At 40.3% G+C, this 23493-nt stretch overlaps 1 protein-coding gene across 1 annotated transcript; it reads right to left on the bottom strand.

Annotated features, from left to right (window-relative positions):
• Positions 1-1696: 1696 nt before the first annotated feature.
• On the bottom strand, positions 1697-21810 carry LOC122787934 (BICD family-like cargo adapter 2). The gene is made up of 2 exons (XM_044054860.1): positions 21664-21810; positions 1697-3437 (listed from the first exon to the last, which is right to left on the bottom strand). The coding sequence occupies exons 1-2, from the start codon at positions 21808-21810 to the stop codon at positions 3258-3260; spliced, it is 327 nt and encodes a 108-aa protein (XP_043910795.1). The 3' UTR covers positions 1697-3257.
• Positions 21811-23493: the final 1683 nt, after the last annotated feature.

Genomic DNA, 23493 nt, shown 5'->3' with positions numbered 1-23493 from the left:
ATGCAGAAGCAAGAGGTATTAAAATATGATTTGCAGAAGAGCATTCTGCAGTAAGGTGTCTGAGTTCATCATGAGCAAGTCACTTATCCAGAAAGTGATATAAGATTGCCTTAAAATGGGACAGTAGTGCTAAGCAGCCTTATCCAGTTAACAAATAAAGAATGATTTGCAGACTGTATGGTAAGCCATTGAACTGTGAAAGAGCATGCAAAATATTTAAAAATGAGGAAGAAGATCCTTGGAATAATACAATTATGAAGTGATCAGCTGTATGATGCGAGGATAAAGCCTTAATTACATACCATATAACTGGGGTATTATTAGCATCCCATATGTTAGAAGACCCTTTGCAGGGTTGACAGAGACAGTGAGGCAGCGTATATTCACCCGTCTCTCAATGGAGGTGGTGGGGGATCATTGGAGACATGCTGGCGGTCCACACTACCTTTCTTTCTGGTGCAGACCAGAACTGTTAACAAGAAGCTTTATCACTTGGTGTGTTGAGCACAATTTAGATAATTTTGTCACCATGGATGTGTGGGGATGGCTTCCTCAATACCCAGTGCACACCCACCATCAGGTTTAAGGCACAAACCAGATGCAAACATTCTCTCTCTTTCTTTCTCCTTGCAGTAGCATTGTGATACTTTGGACTTCCCATTCCGTCTACCTTCCAGCTCTGCTTAAAATTAACCTGCTGCACCAGGATATTGGGAATAGCAACCCAAAGTGCAATGGGTTTGAAAGACACAGGCGATGGGACATTTTATGAACAGAGGAGAACAGAGGCAGTATCATGCTGCTACAGAGTAGAAGTCTTTTCATGCCTAACCTAGTAACCCACTCTAAACAATGGAGTAGTAAAACAATGAAGGAAAAGGAATGACGGTGAGTATAAGCAATAAAAATAATAAAAGAAGATGCCCGATTTCTTCAAGAACAGGCTTTCAGTCATACTATGCAAAACAGAGCAGAATCTGGGGTTTCACTTAGCATAGATGTCTAAAAATAATGCACTGTTTGTAAAAGGACTGTCAGGAATTTGAGTTTCACTTGAAAGGAAATTTTTGGCAGTATTCTGGCAAAAAATAACTCTACCAAAGTTAAATTCTTTCCCCAAAAGTATTAGTGGTATTAAAACTGAGACATTTCTGCTAAGGTAGGTTAATCTAGCAAGAAAGTAGGCAGTGATGAAGTAAATAGAGAAAGCGAAGGCAAGGCAAAAAAATGCATAGTTTGAGGGGATTCCACACCGGGAAGAATCACACAGCTATTGCCACTGCCCGAAAGCTTTTTTTATCACCATTCACTAGTAGTTAACATTTTTTTTTGCCAAGCTGTGTATTGGCTTTGTAGCACCCATCAAAAATTTAATGCAACTTTAAAACAACACTCTGCTTGATTATGTACAGCTTACTGATCCATAACTTGTCATGTCAATCAAGGAATGCATTCACACGCCACATGGGATACTGTTCGGTTATGCCGCTATTTGGTGCTAAAGAAGTTCTTTTAGCTTGTAGCATTTGGTCATCATTTTTGGACATTTTATTGCATTGGATTGACCAACCAACTTGTTACTTGTTTTTGCTATTTGGTGCTACACAGACATTTCAAACATTTGTGAAGATTAAAGAAGTACTATAGAAGAAACAACTGGGATTTTCAAGAAATTCAAAGACTTGGTTCTCTAGACTGGTTCTTGGTTAGCAAGCCTTCTGTGTCTTCATATCGGTCAAGAAATGCATTATCACACCACATGGGATACTGTTCGGTTATGCTGCTATTTGGTGCCACACAGACAAGTCAAACATTTGTGAAGATTGAAGAATTAGTATAGAAGGAATACTGGGATTTTCAAGGAATTCAAAGACTTAGTTCTCTAGAGTGGTTCTTGGTGAGCAAGCCTTCTGTGTCTTCATATCTTTCCTGTATCCACATGGGGTTTTGCCAAGTAGTCTGGTTTCCTAGTTGAAATGGAAATCCTGCAAAAACTGTCTGTAGGTTTGTTTAATGTGTGTGTCTGTAGGTTTGCTTAATGTGTGTGTATTTACATGACCCGCAGTGAACCAGCACCCAGTCCGAGAGTAGGTCTCTGTCTTAACACCCACTGAGTGCTGGAATAAGCTTTAGCTTTGCGAGTATTGGAAAATGAATGACTGAGTGGGCTTTTCCCTAGACTATTACATTAGCCGTGGGCTTCTAACTAAAGTTGGATAGAATAAGGTAATCTGTTTTGATGTGTGTGTGAGAAGACACTATTCTGCAGAAAGCAACACCTGTACTGCTAGTAAGAAAAATAATTTGTCAGTTGCTGTCCTATGTTGAAGCTAGTGACAGCAGTAGAGTATAGTTCAACCATTTTGTAATGCTTCAGTCATAGCAAAGCAGTTTTCTGTACTGCTTTTTGTCCTTTGGCTGAGAAACTTGAGTGACTGATACCAAGGATGCTTACAGTGACACTTCTGTGGGCATGCATTGTACATTGTGTATGTGAACCATCTGCCTTGGAGGATCACAGCTGTACTAAGTAATTACCACATAGCAAAGGTAAGAGTTATGGGAGAAAATGAACACATGTACCATATTAAAGATTCTGTGGAATACATATACACATCACAACATCATTGACAATAAATTAAAAATATTACATGGTATGGCACAAAGTTGCTGTACAAAATAAACATATTTTGTTCTTTGCTCTATGCAAACAGCTTATTTTTTAGCTCATGTTATAAATAATCCTGGAATAGTTAATGTTTCTAACAACTCAGGATATGTATACTTCAAAAATCAGTGCCAGTTCAGCTTGGCACATCGTACATGAAAACCTATGCATTTGCTTTGCTGATTTTCAAGTAAGTGCTTTGTATACTGATATACTGTCTTCAAGTGCAGGTTCAGAGGCAGCTTTTAATGTTTCTAAATAGTAGCCACACCACCTTGAACAAGTGGCTTATTTTATGTTGCCTTCAGGATAGATGAGATGGCACATGAATGTATGATGATCTTTCATTTATGTAGGCATATAATGACTGTTTACACTGGCAGCTCTGAGCGTAGAAAGTTATATGCTGAAATACGACCTGAAAAGGATACAGATGGCAGATACCTCCAGAATGTCTAAAGAATCCACTTCCTGCTGTAAAACTGGCCTTGAAAATAAAATCCAAAGAAATTGCTTGCTTTCTGCCATGTTCAGAAACAGACTACGCAGTGTATTTTTCACCTCACCTATCCCACCAATACAAGTGCACTCATCTGTTGAAGATGGAGAAGAAACCACTTTTTTCAGTTAACCCACTATTGTTGCTTCGTTGAAAAGGGTTCCATAGTTTTGTAGCTTCACGCTTTTCTTTGGTGTGAGAAGCAGCACGTTTCTTCTCATCCTGCTGCTGGGCTTTCAGTTGTTGGTTGATGACCAATTGCATGTCCTCCTGTTAACAGAGACAAACAAGTTGAAAAGTAGGATGATAACTGATTGACTAGCAAAACAGCCATATAACATCATGCAAGTTTCTTAAAAAGGAAAGGACACGGGCACATCAGTTTAGCCATGTTCACACTTCTACCTTTAGATCTCTTCTATTACAAAGCATGATTGCCTTACTGCAAATATCACCAGTAACTAGAAAAGCTGTTAAGATTTTACTCTGGCTGTAATAATGACCACATCCTTAGTGTTGTGTAAGTGTGGCTTTTTATTTACTTGCCCATGATTTTTGATGGCAGTTTGCTCCACAGTTTTAGTTTATAAAACATACCTCTTACTGGCCTTTGCATATCTTGTTTTCAGCAGCTTCTGATCGGGTACCTTTGTTGAACTGTTATTCATGCTTAATCGTTACCTGTATTTTAAAGTAATTTTTTTGTAAATCTGCAGTGCCATGGAATCTGCCTCCCCTCTTTCCAACCTGAATGCAAATATGCATGTAGAACTGAATGCCTTACTTAAAACACTATACCCCATAAAAGAAGGTAGTGAAAGCTAAAACCTAGTAGTAGGAAACCACCTTCAACCTGTATGTAATATTGTAGGCTATATGGTGCTAGCCCTAATTACATCTGAATAATTTTTGCAGGTGATTAAGCCAACAAAACGTTGCTGAATTGTGGATTTTAGCACTTTTCCTGGAAAACAAGAATGCTGTAGTTGGTCACTGTGAGGGGGAGTTTCTACTTAACCATCCTTCAAGATGCATTACCTTCATAGTTGGTTATATTCGTTATAGGGGCGAAGGTGGGACAGCTGCTTCAAAATGAAGTATGGAGACGTTGCCACCATGAAACCACTCCTCCTTATACTTGTCTAAATGTACTTTTCATCTGTTTCTTCTCTAAAAAGTGCACTCAGGCAAGTGTATTTGACAAGTCATTCTACGTCTATGAATACGATATTCAAGCAGCCTTCATAGACATTATCAAGTAAATCATTAGATTCTCCCCAGAATCTCCATCCCTTCCCATATCTTCCATTAGGTGCACATGTAGTTTAAACTGGACTGTTTCACTTACGACAGTTTGGTTATTTTACCAGTGGTTTCCTGTAGTACAGGGTTGGTTTTTAGAGGTGAATCAATACAGTTATCCAGGAGAGTTCTTGCTGTTGAGCCACACAGCATTACTTGTTGGGCACCCATTCTGGTATTTAGCAAGCTACTTTCCTTAGAAGGGTGATTATGGCTATCTTCTGGTCCTCTTTTGTATAAAGCAATGGCAGTGGCTTAATGCCACCCTGCAGTATTCCATGAAGGAAATTGCTCACTATGTGTATCACTTTATATTTTTGTTGTTAAACTTCAAAAGCAAAATGTAAATCACTGTCTCCCTTACTACCCGCTACATGATAGAACCAGGTGAAAAAGGTAACACAAACAAGAAAACAAATACTGCGTATCCTGCTTTTGAAGGAGGAGTTCCAGCAAGTTTAATGAACACTACTAAAATAGCATTAAAAATATCCATACAAGTTGTGATAATCAAGAAAAGGGGGGAGACAGGCAATGAAAGGTGGCACCATTAAACAAGTAAAAAGTACAACTTCTGGACAAGTAATTGCAAGCCATTGTACTGACTATATGGGTAAGCTGCAGTTCCAAGATAAAAATTATGCAGTTAAGCTGTTGCAGAACTTTATGATGTCAGACAGTGCTATCTATATCTCTGAAATACATCTCAATGGCATCAGTTTTCACCAAAATAGATTGCAGTATTTATTACTTTGCACATGCCACCTAGCTAAGTGATTTAAAGCATTTGTTCTGCAGTTTTCCTGTGTCTGACAGCCATAGTATAAATGACTGCAGCTGCTGAGAACCTGCTGTTTTGTTAGCCTTAGCTGTCCATGTCAGATTTCAGTAACTCGTGCAATCACAAATTTTCTCCAGTGTGAAACCTATTAGTCACTTTGATGCGTTTCCTTTTGTGAAAAGATCACTATTGGTATTTGTCAGTATTTCAGTCTATAATTGAATGAAATACTTTATAATTTATCTATAGTAATGGATTGCAGATGCTCACTTTGTAGTGATGTTTACATGTGCTATTTTTAAACATTTTGATTCTCTTATTCCAAAGAAAGTAGTAAACCTGCATGAGTTTGCAGACAACTCAAAAGGATGCTCATACTCGCTGTGTTTTTAATCCTTGTCAGTACCCTAATATAGCACAAGCAACATAAAGCCTATCATCATGAAGTCGCAGGCTGCTCTTCTTACCTGACCAATCTATTAGCACTAGGCATATTGAGGCAGTGAAAGAACTGCCTACTATTTGCTGGCAGTGCCTTATTCCACAGCAGCATACCACTGCACCTATCCTTGGGCAAACAAAAAATAAATCCTTCCGTAAGCTCTTAAGTACCCACCTAGAGAACCGTGGCTATCTAGGTAAACACTGCTGTCTATACTCATACTTGTACCTTCACATACCTCCACATGGAATTACCAAGACTGTAAGCCTGAGTACCTAAGACTGTATATACATGTCTCAGTTTGTAAAGTCCTAGTTATAGCTGATCAGAGTCAAATACACTGACATCACACTCGCCAGGCTTGATAAAGAGAATGTTACAGTAAATTCTCTCTCTGGTGGTAGGATCAGGGCATTTGCAAGGTCTTTAGAAGTATGATCTTGTTGTCATCCATTTGATATAATGGGTGTGGATTACCTTGTGTTCTACCCTAGGGAAGATGCAGTGAAACATATCTGAGTTTCCTACAAGTCTTTTCGGAGAATGTAAACCACTAGTGTTGAGCAGTAGTTTTCTCTGTCTCTCAGAATAATGTCCGAGTTCAAAGAAAACATAACTGACTACAATTGGCTTGTTAGCTGGTGTCATTTGATGAGATCCAGAGTACATCTGCCTAGGATCACATAGTCAGAAAACCTTATTACTTTGTATGGGATTGCCTGCAAAGCTTTTTGCATTACTTTTGCATGCTGGCTAGAACTTATGTTTCCTCACAGTGCCTTTTTTAGGAAAAGTTCAACTCGTGAGTGTATGTATTTAGCAAACTGCAATATGAATAACTTCAGGGTTGCTCCTGTATTGTCCCTTGTATTTGTCTCAGTAGTTGGTTTATCTGTCTTCATGGTGGATCCAAGCCAGCAAACATTTCACTTAGAAGTTTCTCCATTGCTTGAGTTCCCCCATCTCCCATAATGCACTATGGTCCCACTTGTTTCTCAAATCTCATTTGCCGCTCTTAGCATCAGATACAGTCCACCAGCTTTCACAAAAAAGAATGAAAAATAAGTGATTTTTTTCTTTGACTTGCGTATAATTCTCATTTCCTTACTGCGCCTACCTCTTAGGAAGTTGAATACTCTCATCTTTGAATATACCTCATGCAGACTCCTCAGAGGTGACCTCTGTCTGGCATACAAAGCAATCTCAGACCCTGCCTTTATAGAACTGCTGCATATCTGCAAGTCAAGCTCCACTCGAATAACCCACACTCGTGACCTCAACCTGGTCTGTTACATCAATAGGATTTGTTGGCGGGACAGATTTGTTTCCCAGAGACTCCCCATCTCTGAAATAGACTCCCTGTCCATGTCAAGCAGAGTACCTCATTATCCCTTCTCAAGCACAACCTGGATAACTGGATGGGAAACTGAAAATACACCCCTGGGATTCCACCTGTGTCCCTGATGGACAGGGGCTTTGGGTGCTGACTTGTCTAAACATGGGCTAAACTCTTGCCTAGGCTTATAACGGCCAATAGCCTAGTAACTTCCTATGATTTGTTTAAATTAGAGACACACACAGTTTTGTTTTTGTTTAGTTTTTTCCACTCCTTTTCATCTAACACCATCCTGCTCATTTAACATTTGATTACCTAGACTTTATTTGTTCCATTCCTTTAGAGCCCATTTTACTTTTTATATTTATAGAATTACATAGTTACTTGCAGAGGATAAACCAAGCCTACCCATTTCTTAAAAAAAAAACTTTCTTCTCTGTCCTATCTATTTTTTTTTTCTCCCAGTGTCCTATATATTTTTATTTTTGTCCCTAACTTTTATTGGCAAGCTTTAACAATCAATATGTAAAAAGCTTCATGATTTAAGAAATTGACCAAATTTGGCTCACAAAATTCTGCTAAGAATCTTCATTAATGCATTGTATGATTTGGGATGGGACATTTAAATGCCTAATGTGATATTTGATAGTCCTTTGGACCCAGATCATTGATAGGCAGCAGGAGCAAATTAAAACTAAAAGGCCTTCTCCCTGCCATCACAGGAGAACCATCTGGTGAATACCCCCTCAGTTATCTAAAAGTACTGAGAAAATGCCTGTAAAAAATTGCATAAAGAGAATAAGGAGAAAGAAGGGGGAAAAATGAAAGATATAGAGAAGAAAAAAAGGCATTCTGATAGTCCTCCGTCGTCTTTCCCCAGCAGTGAAGATGTCTAGACAATCGAAGCAAGTTTCTGTATCTTGACATTTTGGAACCGACAATTTCTTGATCCTTGGTATCAACAGCTGTCTCTACAGACACTATCATAATTCCTGATAGGTCCTTGAGAAAACTAACTTCAGTGAATAGCAGAACTCTGAGTGGGAGCTCTTGAGGTTTACAGGCTTCTGGCTTCATTCTGTGTCCTCATTTAGGTCTACCAGGACCACAGTTGCTTTTCACTGGAACCAAATAAAGATGGTGTTTGTGAAACTGACATAGACATGGGAGCAATACAGTCCCCCTCCACACCCTGGGTAAATGAGGCAGACCCACCCACTCCCCTTATTTTTGATCTTTCCCCAACACCAACCTCGGCGCCAGTGGCTTCTGAGCTGAAGCCACCACTGGTCATTCCTCTGTCAGTGCCAATAGCACTACATGCATTGACACTGACCATGCACTCAACTCCACTGGACACTGATGTCCAGAAGCCTCCTTCAGCACCAAGTTTCTTGGCTCCTTTCATAGCTTTGGGCTCTTCAGTATTTGATACATTGACTCTAATCTCAGTTTCGGACCAAAATGACTTTTGAGTTCACAGGATGCAGCCATCAGTTCTGATGTCAATTTACATTCAATCCTCAACTGTTGGACACTAAGCTAATCCTCAGATCTGACTGTGCTGTTACTAAAGCTCATGGCCACCAAAAGGCTCTCTATCTCCTCCCTCACCTATAATGCACCAACTCCTAATATACTCCAATCTCATTTGCTGCTTTTTGCGAAAAGACGTGGTCAGCCTGAGCTCTCGAGCTTCAATTGAAATGTGTTTTTTCTTTATAAAATCCAAAACAGCTTGAAAGAAAAAAACTTTAAAACTCCAAAAACTTAGAATGGCTACCAAAGGAAGGATAAAAATACAATGTTTTAGCACTTTCATTCATTTGTTTAGTAGAACTTAATCAGAAAATGAAGTGAGATACACTATAAAGGTTTTTTTAAAAAATCCACCAAACATCATGTGGTTTGTTCAGTGAATCATAATAAAGTGTCAAGTTCAGGCTTATATTTAAAGCTATAAATCCACACATTTGCACTTTTAAAATTGCATAATCAAAACTATTAAAAACTTCAAAACAATGTATATATTCATTTAAAGTTAAGGTCCACTGGAAATAAAATAACTCTGTGAACCACTCCAATTCATAACTTTTGTGCTAAAATAAAACACTTAAGGTGTATATGTTCATTGAGTCCTGGTTTCTTGTCAGCTGCACGTCTGATCAGCTATTCTGCTTCATGGCAATCAAGCAGGATGTTATAATTTCCAGTAAAGCCTTCAGTTTCTACTTTGTCCAAAACAACGAAATTGAACTTCCTAAAACCAGTACATAACCGTGAGTGTCTGGCTTGGGCATTACTGTTGTCTCTCTTTCTAATAGCCAATGTGTGTTCATATATCCATTTGGAGAGCTTTCTCACAGTTTTCCCAATGTAAAATCATATACATGTTTCACAACTGGCTATACAGACAATGCCTGAAGAGTTACAATCACATCTGTCTCTTGCTGTGATGGTTTTATTCACTCCATGTAAAAATACAGTATCTGCATCTTCCACGTTTAAAAGTATCAAATGTGGAAGTGCTACATCACATTGCTTGGCTCTCTCAACCATGTTTTTAACATTTATTGATTTTTTTTATAAGTAAAAGACAGTGCACTTCCTAGTTTCCCTAAAAGATCTTCCAATTATTTTGAATATTTTCTCTGATGGCTGCTAAATCCATGGAAATAGGGACAGGAAAAGCTCTGGTGAATTTATTTTGAGATATTTTACTGGTACACTGTTCAAGTGTCTGTATAGCCAGTTGTGAAACATGCACATCGGCAAAGCTGTGAGAAAGTTGTCCTAACAGATATATGAATACACTTTTTTTCCCTTATAGTTTCACCTTTGATATATATAAATATATTTTCTCTTACCCTTTATTCTCTCTCTAATTTTCTTTTACCATCGTTGACATTTTCTTACAATATAACTTTTTTATTGTACACACTGGTGTAGTTCTTCATACCATTGCTGGTATTTCCCATCCCCTTTCTATTCCTTATGTTAATTAAAAACAAAAAAAAAATCTTTTTCTATTTTCTCTTGCAAGTCATCATGTCTGACAAAGGGCCTGCTGGCTTCAAGAAATGTCAAAAGTGTGGGCATAAATTATCACGTTCAGATTCCCATGCTTTGTGGTGTTTTTGTTTAGGCCCACAACATCTTAAAGAAGATTGTTCTATCTGCAAAAATTTCAATCCTAGGGTCATAGCTGATGGAAGCAATCCTTTTAATATTAGCTTATTTTTTTCTGTCTTCATTTGGAGAGGCTATTTCTGGGGTTCAGTCCTCCAAGACTAATCAAGGAGACCTTGACTAAGCCTCCAAGACTGTCTACTTCTTTGACTCCATCAGAGCCACCGAAGAAAAAACCAAGACCAGATCTGAAATCTGCTCAGATCTACTCTTCTTCGGATCTGATGAAAAAAATCTTTGGATCCAAGCTCTACTGAGAACAAGATATTTTCCAACTTTGGATCCAGTACCTTCTATGGTTCCCTCTCCTTTCTGGGGGGCAGAGAGGGGCAGTGGTCCAGAAGCCTGCCTTCTTGGAGCCACTGTCTTCCTTCTCTCTGGCGCTATCTGCCTTCGAGGTAGAGAAGTTGTTTTCTGTTCCAATAGGATGGACAGATCCAGCCACTTTGGATCTCCAATCTAGTTTTCAGATGTGTCTGCGCTTAGAGCCACATCATTCTATGCCACAGGGACAGCCAGCTTAAGGCCTCCAGACCACCAAACAAGGTCTTACAATCTCTTCCGACACTTCGCCGAAACATCCCACCAAGGAAGTGTCTCGGAAGAGAAAGTGCAAAAGGAGGCACTTGAACTCTCCACAGGAGTCACTCACTGAAGATATTAATTTCATTGAAGGAGAAGGGTCCCTATCATCACCTCTGGAAGATGTCTCATTTGGAGACATTCTCAAGATCCTTAAGCATAGAAGTGGTTGGTCCTCCAGCGCCCCTTCAGAGGAATCAGTATTCCAGGATGCTTTTGGAGATGGGTTATCTACCTCCTGGATTACTGCACCCGTCTGAGCTCAATGAGTCTGTCTCTAGGCAGGAGTGGAAGGAACCTGAATCAATTGAGCCAATCCCTATGAGGCCAGCTCAGATTCTAACTTCACCAGTCAAGGAATTTTGGAGGAACGGGGTGCCCATGGATGCTATGCTCATGGTGGCAGCCACCAAGAAGGAACTTGCTGAGCAAAGTTACTCTGCCCAACCCCCTAACAGGGAGTCTAGGGTGATGGACAGGTTTGGGAAGTGTGTTTATGCGTCAGCAACCTTTGCCCACAGGTTGCTGAATTATTTGGCACATTTTGAGACTACAAATGGATTTGATCAAGTAGCTTTCAAAATCCCTTTTGGGGACCACTACTACTGAGGCTCAGTCTTCTATAGCCTCTCAGTTGGCTACCCTTCAATCTATTTCAAATTCCTCTGAGGCATATCCCATATGCAGTCAAGGGTGCCTTAAGGGTGGCGGGTTCAGACATTTCCATCAGGAGGTGTGTCTGAATGCACTTGTGTGATTTTGTGGTGCTTTTCAAGTCCTCCATCATTGCCTCCTTTGATGGAAGTTCATCGTTTGGCCCAAAAGTGAAGGAGATACTCTCCAGATGTAAAAAAGATGGAAACACCCCATCTTCAGTGGGTGTATGTTTTTTCGACCCCTCAAAGATCCTTTTCTAGGAATCAACTGGGTGGACAAAATGTGGTTCAGGAAGCCCCAGGGTCCTTTCCAGGATACATGTGGAGATAGCTCCCCCAGGGGCTGAGGAGCAGACTTAAATGGATGAAGACATCCATGTGGCAGGGGGGGCCCGCAAAACCAAGGGTCCAGAGATTCTTTTTCTGACTGACCCTATCAGCACTACTGAAAGGAGACCTGATTGTTCTCCTCTGGAGGCAATCAGGGGTCCGACTATTCCTGCACTTGAGAACCTGGCTAGTTTTAACAAGAGATACTTGGGTGCAGAAGATTATTTCCAGACATTTTACAATTTCATTTTCCCTTCCACCTCCAATTGTATGCAAAATTCCTGATGTTTGACCCAGTCAGATGAAAGCAACAGCATTAGAAATGCAAAGGCTGCTAGAAAAAGAGTTGTCCAGGAGGGTTCCACCAGACCAGATGGAATCTGGAACTTACTCAAGCTCCTTTTTAGTGCCAAAGAAAATGGGACTGGTGACCAATTTTGGATCTCAATGACTTGAACAAGTCAGTTTGATGTACAAAGTTTCAGATGGTAAGGGTTCAGTTCATTCAACCCTTTCTGGGCAAGGATGACTGGATGTGCTCAACAGACCTTCAAGATAGTTCTATCAAATAAAAATGAACACTACGCTTCCAGCAGGGAGCCAGTCATTGTCTGTTCAGAGCACTGCCCTTTGGCCTCACCACAGCCCCCAGGGTGTTCACCAAATGCATGTCTGTGGTATCAGCTCACTTGAAACTGCAGGACCTCCGGATGTTTTCATATCTAGATGACTGGCTCATTACCGCCACAATCAGGCATCTACTAACAAAAGGGCAAGAGATCAGGTACTTCAAATTTGTTCTCATCTGAGCATAACCATAAACTACAAAAAGTATTGGTTACAACCAACTCAGACCGTTGAATTCATAGAGTAGTCTTCAACACAATATCAGTGACAGCTTCTGTTCTTCTCTCAAGAGTGCAGACTATAAGATTCCAGATCAGGAAAATAATTTGCAATACCAAAATTTCAGCCCAGTTAATTCTTCAAGCCTTGGAATCAATGTCAGCTGCAATAATCTTAGTTCCTCTAGAAAGATTTAATTTGAGAATTCTTCAGTGGATGCTAGCAACACAGTGGTCAATTCTTTAGCAGTGCATGTCTGCACAAATAAGAATCACTAAGGCGGGCAAAAGATGCCTTTGGTGGTGGATTCAATCAAATCCGGTTTTACAAGGCTGGCATTTAATTCTGCCTCAACCCAAGGCTATAGTGGCCATGGATGCTTCCTAGATTGGGTACAGGGGCACTTCCTAGGGAAAACAGTCCAAGGCACTTGATCCCACAAAGAGGCCAATTTGCATATCAGTGTTCTAAAGGTGAGAGCAGTGCTTAGTGTTGCAGGCCTTCCAGGATGCTCTGCCTTGAGAGACTATTATGATTCAGACAGACCATATATCAAGTCGTTTGGTACATCAGCAAACAGGGAGGAACCAGATCTTTACCCCTTGTGTCGAGAAGCACTCAGAGTGTGGTAATGAGCAATCTCATCCAACTGCTTTCTCATAGCAATGCACATTCCAGGGAAGTCCAATGTGATAGCAGATAAATTGAGCAGGTCCATGCTTCTACCTCATGAGTGGTCTCAACATAAATGTGACAGAAATGATTTTCTGTTAATGAGCCAGCCTTGCTGAGATATTTTTCTTCTCCCCTATACAACAAATGCAGCAGCTACTTTGTTCTAATCCCCCCTCTGAGGGAATCACCGAGGGATGCTCTACTTTATGATTGCCCCCCTAGGCTTGCTTTATGCTTACCCACCAATTCACAGGTTGAATAGCAAAGTCATCCTCATTGCACCTTACTGGCCTTGACAGATTTGGTTCCCCATCCTATGGTCTCATCTACTTTCCTAACCATTGATTCTGGATCAGATTCCAGACCTCCTGTCTCACCCAACAGATATGATTCATCTGGATATCTCAAACCTCAAGCTGACAGTGTGGTTTCTTCAGTTCCATTAATAGCCAGACAACTGATGCTGTCTTCCCCCATCTATCATTCTTTTATCTTCCTGTAAGCCTTCTACAAGAAAGCTTTACACAAGTAAATGGAAAAAAGTTAATTTGCTGGGCACAACAAAATCACATTGACGACATCTCACCTCCTGTACATAGTATACATTTTGGCAAAAATTTTAATGAGGGAGCTAGCTCCTCGATGATTAAAGTTCAGTTAGCAGCAATCTAACTTTCATATTTGAGAATTCTTCTGTGGCTGCCTCTAAACTTTGTAAAGCATTTTTGAGAGGCACACTCCTGCCAAGAACCCCAGATGTAGATCCTACTCCAGCATGGGACTTGGTACTGCAGGCCTTAATTCATTCTCCCTTTGAGCCAGCACCAGCAGCTAAATGTGAACTCAAGTTCCTGACCCAGAAAACTATCTTTCTAGTGGCAATTACCTCTGCTAGAAGAATTTCAGAACTTCAAGCATTGTCATCTTAACCTCCATAATTGATTTTTCATAAGGATATGCATCTTTCCTTCCTAAGGTGGTGTCAAAATACAATATCAATCAATCCATTAATTTGCCAGTCTTCTTTCCTAAATTTGCAAACAAATGTGAATATATGTTGAATTTATTGGATGTTCACAAACAATTACATTTTTGCTTACATAGGACAAAAGAAATTAGGAAGACAGAATAATTATTTGTGTTCTTTGCAGATTTTAAATTGGGCAAACCAGTTGCAAAGGTAACTTTTTAGCCAGATGACTGATGCGCAATCCATCAGCCATCTATAACAAGTTGGGTCTAACCTTAACAAAACCTCTAAAGCCCACTCAACTAGGTCCATGGCAACTTTCTCAGTGTTTCTATCTAGAGTTTCTATGGGTGATATATGTGCGGGTGCAACTTGGGCAAGCCCTCATACCTTTATTACTCATTACAGACTAGATCTGGTCTCAAGGGAAGAGCAGCCTTTGGCTAAACTGTGCTCAGGAATATCTTTCCTTAGAGTGCACCTAAGATTTTAGGTAGCTCTGGACTTTGCCCCAACAGTGAGGATAGAACGAAAATTGACATCATCAGATAAAGTTATGTAACTTACCTTAAGTTGTCCATTTTCATTCTTCCTCACCTTTCCTATCCACCAACCCCCAACCCTTTTTCATTATGACCTTCTAGAAGAATGGGAGACTATAAGACACCAATGTCCTTACTTTTGAGCTCCAAATATGGTCTTTTGTTAAGGAAAGTTACAGTTCTTTTTACTTTATGTAAAACATCAAACAAAATCTGAGTTGTGTTAGGGGTTGGTGCATTATGGGTAAGGGACAAGCTGTAGAGCTTTTTGGTGGCCACAAGCTTTAGTAATGGCTGAGTCAGATCTGAGGATCAGATCCAAACCCAACAGTAGAGGAAGAATGAAAATGGACAACACAGATGGAATGTTGTGATAAGTAACATAACTGTTTGTTTTTTCTGTCCTCCTCACCTTCTTTAGACTTGGGGATGGCTTGGATGCTCTCTTCAGTGCTGTCACTGTCAGCTTTAGTGTTTAAGCCATTTGAGAAAATTCTCACTCACCATCCTATGCAGGAATGGGATGTCTCTCTAATGTTTCAATTACATCATCCCATCCTAGTATATCTGAGACTTTCAGCACTCCTCTTCATTCCCATGAACATTCCAGCTCCAAGTGCCATAAACCTTCCCTTCAACCCGGACATAAGGACAGTTCTGTCTCCTCAGGAGACCCCTACTGAGGAGCATAAGAAGTCTACAAGGAATCACATAGGTCCCCCAGTAGCATTTCTCACACAAGACACAGACCTTGGTGAAGGGGATGGTTCACCCCATAGTTCCACTGAACCTTTCAGATTCAGATAGGTTATGGAAATGATGAGGCAGAGGGGGAATTGGCCCACAGACATTCCTTCCCTAGATGAGGAAGTGTTTCTTGAGGCCTTTAGAACTGTCTCCTGTACTTCCTGGGTGGTCCCTCCCACCAACCATCTTATTGACACTGTGGAGGTGAGGGCATTGCTACAACCCTGTGCGGTGAAACCAATACATGGGAAGCCAGACAAGATACTAAGTCCTCCCAAGGACCATGCCTGTTAGAGTAAGGGACCTCTGATTCCATTGTGGTTGCAGCAGAAACCAAAAAAAGAGCCATCAGAAAAGGCCTGCACTGATTCATTCTAATAGAAAATCTAGGATGATGGACCAGTTGGGAAAGCAGGATTACACTTCGTAATCTTTTGCCAGAGGAGTTGAGTTTGTCTGTTAGGAGTGGGAGTTTGTGTGCGTGTTTGCAGGTTAGAGTATGCACTAGCTAAGGGGAAAGTTTTAATGTTGTGCTTGTGTGTGGTAAGTGTGCCCAAGTGTCTTGTGTAATGGCCCTGTTATCCTGTTATGAAATTTTTTTTTTTCCTTTTCTTACAAGGTAAGATGCAGGTTTGAGGTGAAGGGCAGAGGCAGTGATAGAGCACATGTTTATGGTGGTGCAGGGGGACTATGTATTTGATATTCTGCTGTGTTTGGACACTGTATCCTTGTTTAGTTAAGGAGTAACCATGTCAGTGTACAGACTATGGAATACTTTCTGTTGTCATAACATATTGGCTCTTGGCAGTACATGGCACTCCGTGTATTGGTGTCTTGCAGAGTTTCATTTTGAATGAAAAGAATGGTATTTGGCGGTACTCTATTTGCACACTACTTCATCTGCATGTAAAATGTGCGCACCTTTTTCTAAAATTGTCCTTTTATGGAGCTGATTTATAGCTTTGGGGAAACATCTAGCCTCAAGCATAAACTGTCATGGAATCCAGCCCTGAGGCAATAAAAGCATGAGATGTTTTATTCCATTTTGTAACAAAATGCATCTTTTTTGTTTTTTTTTTTTTTTTGCAATGCAGAGGATCATCACAAGCAGCAATAACAGATTTTGCTTGTTACAAAGTTGGCTTTGTCATCCTTGATATGCTCATATTAGAGCCATGTAGACTACATTTGTATTTGATATGACTGTTTGCTATCAGCCTTGTCTTTTAAAGAGGTCTAGTAGAAGTATAAAAATATGTTCCTGTCATCTTATAAACTTGCGATTAAGCATGCCTAATCAGTCTCATCTTTTTTTAGTGCTGCAGTTCAGGTTTCCTTATGGACTTCCCATGCTTCCATGAATACTTTCCTTTTTCCTCCTTTTGTGTTCAGTCACTGCATACTGTTAACATCCTTCTTAATTTTGTGATTACTGCTTTATTTGATGTATTATCCTTCTAAGTAATGTAAAATATTTGCAGAATAAATTGCATGGTCAGTGTCTTACAATGAATAGCAGCCTATTACTTTCATGATCCTGGTTGTCAGGAATCTTAGTGTGTGGTCTCATTGGTAATGAGTCGCATATATTAGCAGTGTCTTTATAATGGGCCATTGTAGGAGAATTATGACTTTGGTTTCTACTTGGTCTTGACGGATTGGAGGTGGGGTGTCATATTATGACTTAGTTTTGTATGGAGCAAGAAACTGGCATGTGACCAAAACCACATTACAGCTTTGCTGTGAGTGGCAGGTAGAGCAGAATTGTTATTGTTAGCCACAAATCTCAGTCATTCAGAATTACAAGTTAAAAGAATTCAAGGCACATACTGAAAAATGTATCTTTCAGATACTGTAGACAAAAGAGGCAAAAAGTAAATACTGATTCCTGAGTTGGAAATATTAATTCATCCAAGCTCCAGGAGTCCATGCAATTACAGGGAGTTTGTGTTTTCCAAATTAAATGAGTAGAGAAAGTATCAAGAGGTAGCATCCTTAACTTTGGTGAAGAAAGATCAGAAGGCTGTAGGATCTATTCCTGCACCAGTTGAATGGATTAATGAGTGCTGCACTCATGAGTGTGCCATTCCCCAGGTGAGACATTAACTAAGGTCCCTTCTGACACAGTTGGTGGTAACTTAAGTAGATGTCAAAGATACTTATCTAAAATAATTGGTGAAGTTCCCATGTGCCCTGGCCATTTTTCTTCTAGTCAGTATAACTATAACCTCCAGTTACCCTTGAAAGGACGCTGCTGGACTAGTTGAATTAACCCAATCATCATCTTCTTTCGGCTGTTCCCGTTAGGGGTCGCCACAGCGGATCATCTGTTTCCATTTCTTCCTGTCCTCTGTATCATGCTCTTTCACACCAACCGCCTGTATGTCCTCTCTCACCACATCCACAAACCTTATCTTAGGCCTTCCTCTTTTCCTCTTACCTGGCAGCTCCATCCTTATCATCCTTTTCCCAATATACCCAGCGTCCCTCCTCAGCACATGTCCAAACCAATGCAATCTCGCCTCTCTTGCTTTGTCTCCAAATTGTCTAACCTGAGCTGACCCTCTAATATACTGATTCCTAATCCTGTCCATCCTAGTCGCACCTAGTGGAAATCTTAACATCATTAACTCTGCCACATCCAGCCTTTTCGTCAATGCTACTGTCTCCAACCCATATAACATAGCTGGTCTCACTACCCTTTTGTAGACCTTCCCTTTCACTCTTATTGGTACCCGTTTGTCACAAATCACTCCTGACACTCTTCTCCACCCTGCCTGTACTCTCTTCTTCACCTCTCTTCCACACTCACCATTACTCTGAACTGTTGATCCCAAGTACTTAAACTTATCCCCCTTTACCAACTCTACTCCCTGCATCCTCACCTTTCCTCTACCCTCCCTCTCATTTACACACATATATTCTGTTTTAGCCCTGCTGACCTTCATTCCTCTCCTCTCTAAAGCATTTCTCCCCCTCTCCAGGGCCTCTTCAACCTGGTCCCTACTCTCACTACATATCACAATGTCATCTGCAAACATCATAGTCCACGGGGCCTCCTGTCTAATCTCATCTGTCAACCTGTCCATCACCACTGCAAATAAGAAAGCACTCAGAGCTGATCCTTGATGTAATCCCACCTCCACCTTAAACGTATCTCACCGCAGTCCTCACCAATGTCACACTACCCTTGTACATATCCTGTACCACTCTTACATACTTCTCTGCCACTCCCGACTTCCTCATACAATACCACAACTCCTCTCTAGGCACCCTGTCATATGCTTTCTCTAAGTCCACAAAGACACAATGCAACTCCTTCTGACCTTCTCTGTATTTCTCCAACAACACTCTCAGAGCAAATATTGCATCTGTAGTGCTCTTTCCTGGCATGAAACCATACTGCTGATCACTAATCATAACCTCCCTTCTTAACCTAGCTTCCACTACTCTCTCCCATAACTTCAAGCTGAGACTGATCAGTTTTATCCCTCTGTAGTTACTGCACCTCTGCACATCACCGTTATTCTTAAAGATAGGTACCAAAACACTTTTTCTCCACTCCTCAGGCATCCTCTGACTTTCCAAAATTTCATTAAACAATCTGGTTAAAAATTCCACTGCCATTTCTCCTAAGCACCTCCATGCTTCCACTGGTATGTCATCTAGGCCAACAGCCTTTCCATTCTTCATCCTCTTCATAGCTGTCCTTACTTCCTCCTTGTTAATCTGCTTCACTTCCTGATTCACTATCCCCACATCATCCAACCTTCTCTCTCTCTCATTCTCTTCATTCATCAGCCCTTCAAAGTACTTTTTCCATCTACTCAATACTCTCTCCTCACTTGCGAGTACATTTCCCTCACTGTCCTTTATCACCCTTACCTGCTGCACATCTTTCCCAGCTCTGTCCCTCTGTCTAGCCAATCGGTACAGGTCCTTTTCTCCCTCTTTAGTGTCCAGTCTCTCATACAACTCTCCATACACCTTATCCTTAGCTTTCGCCACCTCTCTCTTTGCCATGCGCCTCATCTCCTTATACTCATGTCTACCTTCTTCATCTCTTTGACAATCCCACTTCTTCTTCACCAGCCTCTTCCTCTGTATGCTCTCCTGTACTTCCTCATTCCACCACCATGTCTCCTTCCTCTGTCCAGATGTCACACCAAGCACCTTCCTAGCAGTCTCCCTTACTAGCTCTGCTGTAGTTACCCAGCTATTTCGTAACTCTTCATTGCCTCCCAGTGCCTGTCTTAACTCTTCCCTGAACTCCACCTCACAATCACCCTTTTTTAACTTCCACCATTTAATCCTTGGCACTGCTTTCACACTCCTCCTCTGCTTCTTGATCACCAACATCATCCTGCAGACCACCATTCTATGCTGCTTAACTACACTTTCCCCAGTCACCACTTTACAGTCTCCAATCTCCTTCAGACTGGCCCTCCTACATAGGATATAATCCACCTGTGTGCATCTTCCTCCACTCTTGTGCATCACCCTATGCTCCTCCCTCTTCTTAAAATACATATTCACCACAGCCATGTCCATCCTTTTCGCAAAATCCACAATCATCTGACCTTCTGCATTCCTCTCCTTAACACCATACCTACCCATCACTTCCTCATCCCTTCTGTTCACTTCACCAACATGCCCATTGAAGTCTGCTCCAATCACTAGTCTCTCACCCTTGGGTACACTCACTACCACTTCATCCAACTCACTCCAAAATTTTTCTTTCTCATCCATCGCACACCCAATTTGTGGAGCATATGCACTAACAACATTCATCATTACACCATCAATTTCAAGCTTCATAAACATTACTCTATCAGACACACTCTTCACCTCCAAAACACTCTTCAACAAAGGGTAAATTCCTAAATCTGAATCTTCAAGATCTCACTCTCTTTTGCCCCCTTTACCTCTTGACTTTCCTATATATACATCTATAGTCAAAAGTATATTTGACAATGTGCCTTGATGTCTCATTTCTACTCGTAGGAACTGTAGTTGCTTTCTGCATGTCTGAAGTTATGCCGTGATTCAACTATCACAAATCAAAACCTTTGTTTAATTTGAATTTTTTTCTGCATTTATAAGATAACTTTCATGATGCAGCAAACTCATACATAAATTAAATCAAAAGTCATATGTAGTAAATGAAGGCAGTCATATTATTTTATAATGGATAAGAAGTATTATTGTTTGATAAAACACATAGGAAGAGTTACAGCAGAAGAAAAAAAATTGGAATGTAAGCAATCCAACTTAAGGGGCCAGATTCTAAAAGACTTGCTCTGAGTAAGTCACTTACTCAGAGAATTGCTCTCAAAGTTAGTGAATTTTTATATAAAGGATTAGTCCAGATGAAAACACTTTAGCTAGTACATCTAGGAGACTCTTTCTAGTACTCTCCCTGTGGGAGGAATAAAGACTCCTTTTTGAAGTTTCCAGTAGTTTATTCAGTTAAGTAGGTAGATGGACTGGTTCACAAGTGGGATACCAGACTTCACTTAAGCCTTATGTTTTCAATTAGTGAATTATTCTGTGACCAAGTCTTCTGGAATTTGGTACCCAGTGCAAGCCTATTTACACTCAAACCAAGAATCAGGGCAGACTTGCACCATAGTAAGTCACTTAGATCAAGTCTTTTCAAATCGTGCCTAAGGTCATTAATTTACATGTTAAACTTACTTTGTGTATCAGTTATTCGGGTAGTTCATTAAAGAAGTAGGTTACCCATTAAATGGGAAATGGTTCTGACTTTAAATGCAATGCTCTTCAAAGACTTTATCAATCGTGGTACACTGTAAAGGCTACTGTAGTTCCATCAAAACTGTATAAGCTAGTCACTGACTGGTTCAGTGTAACAAAAGCAACATAGACAGAAGGATAGTACTGCAATCATAATATCCATTAAGATAATAATAATTGATCAAAGTTCACTTATTGCTCATTTGCACAGTGACTTTATTCCCACACCCCGTCTCCTCTTTCTGTTCAAAAATAGTGCATCTAGGTTGTGTTCAGTAAAAACTGATTACAGCTTTGATTCATTCCTCAGGTAGTAGTTAGGATTTGGTATAGTTTCTTACCTGCCATGCTTCCAACTCTTGAGAAAGTTCCACTTTTTGCTGGATAGCTTCCAGTAATTGATGGGTCAGAAACTGAACTTCACCTTTGCACTTCATCAGCTCTGCTTCTATTGCAGTTTTCCTACAAAACACCAAAGGTAAAGACATAGTGAGGTACACTTTTGATAAGCAAAAAAAAAAATAAAAAAAGCATTGTAAAATAGGTGGAGAAGGAAAAAGAATATAGAAAGGGCTCATTACAGCCGAAAACAGGAATCTTATAACTGATTGGTCTTATCAGAAGCCAGTCTGATTCTTTCATCTTTTTTAATTAATTTATAATAGAACAGAGTGATAGGGAACAAGAAAAGGTGAAATTTTCTAAATATGTTTTTACCATTACTGGACACAGACTGGACACGGAGATGCTGAACAGACTAAATTGTTGATTTTGTAGTTTATACCCTTTGTACTTTGAATACGGTAGCACAGAAGAGAGCTCAGTCTGCACTCTAGAAAGCATCATTGTGTAGTACAATGATAGGCATGACCAGTGTTGTAGCCTGTGACAGCACCCACCTCAAGTCACATATTTGGAAGGCAGGAAGCTCACTGTACTTCAGACATAACTCTCCACAGTGCCAACCATCTGAGAAAGTCACAGGTCATTTTATAGTTTGGGTCAACACTTACTGGAGACTTAGGAGGTGTGAAGCTCATCTGGTAATTGTGAGCATCACTTTTCCCATGTAGGATAGCATGTAATGGTCCTTTACATTCATAAACATAGTGTGTAGTCCCTTAAATGGGAGCTGCACAGTGTTCCTTATAAATGGATTGAACAGTGATTCATAGACAGGCATTGCTGTAGTGAGGGTTGATCTAAACAAAGGGCCCCACCAAGAGGACTGTAGATAATAATCTTGTACTGTGGTCTATAACATTCTAAACACATGGATTTCAGGACATACTTAGTCCATTACAGAACACCTGTTTGTGAACAGCCTGCATTGTTTGCAATTATGTGACATTAGGCATTGCTTCTCTGCCTGTTTGCAAGGAAGTTGTGCATTGTATATAGTGACAGCCATCCCATAGTGTCAAAGAAGTGAGAGATCACAGTAGACAGAGCAGGGATATGCCTTTTTACTGCTTCTCATCACTACTTTATCTACTGTAATAATCTGCTCCTGAGGCATGAACAGTAAATTGGTGAGTATATCTGTGCTTGGTAGATAGAGAATAACGTAGGTCAATTTCAGCATACAGAAGATGTCATAAAGGGGCAGCCATGTTTATCTTGGAGATTTTTCCTATCCTTTTTATTTGATGATAGCCTAAACAAAACCTATGAGTAAAGACTGCAATTTGGTCTCCTTTTTTTCCTTCAAGGAAAATGTAACGTGTCCAAAGCTTAACGTTCAACCCTGACAAAAATAATAGTTCCCAATAAACAGAGAAGATAAATGCTTGCAAGGATATACAAATTCTATCTGGGAATATTGCTTGCATACTTGCCTTTCAGAAAAACAGAATTTTACCTTCTGTGTGCTTCTTCACTATTAGTCAGGGATGAAAGTAAATGAACAGATGGCCACAGGCATACATTATACAGCTAATGGTCAGAGGGAGGAAACCATAGCACCTACATAAAACAACCACAGAGAGAACGAGAGAGAGACTACATGTAGACACCACACAGAAATAATCTCCTTCAAAAAAAGAAAAAAGACTGAGAACGAAGTACTATGAAATGTGAGTGCCATGTTCTATAGCACTGTGCCAGTGCTCAACTGCTGTTACATACATCCAGCCCAGACTGCCACAGGCAGCCACTTCTTGTGTCCAGTG

This window comes from Protopterus annectens, chromosome 13.part0 (assembly GCF_019279795.1).
Source record: "Protopterus annectens isolate FY-2018-M chromosome 13.part0, PAN1.0, whole genome shotgun sequence".
In the NCBI taxonomy this organism is placed as follows: Eukaryota; Metazoa; Chordata; order Ceratodontiformes; family Protopteridae; genus Protopterus; species Protopterus annectens.
The sequence above is the reverse complement of the archived record's forward strand: the minus strand, read 5'-3'. Positions and strand labels throughout refer to the sequence as shown.

Excerpts from the sequence above, each read along its gene's own strand:
- LOC122787934 (XM_044054860.1), bottom strand. The coding sequence starts at position 21,810 with ATGTCTTTACCTTTGGTGTTTTGTAGGAAAACTGCAATAGAAGCAGAG. Across the intron at positions 3,438-21,663 it reads AAGAGTTGGAAGCATGGCAG|GAGGACATGCAATTGGTCAT; the intron begins GTAAGAAACTAT and ends CTCTGTTAACAG.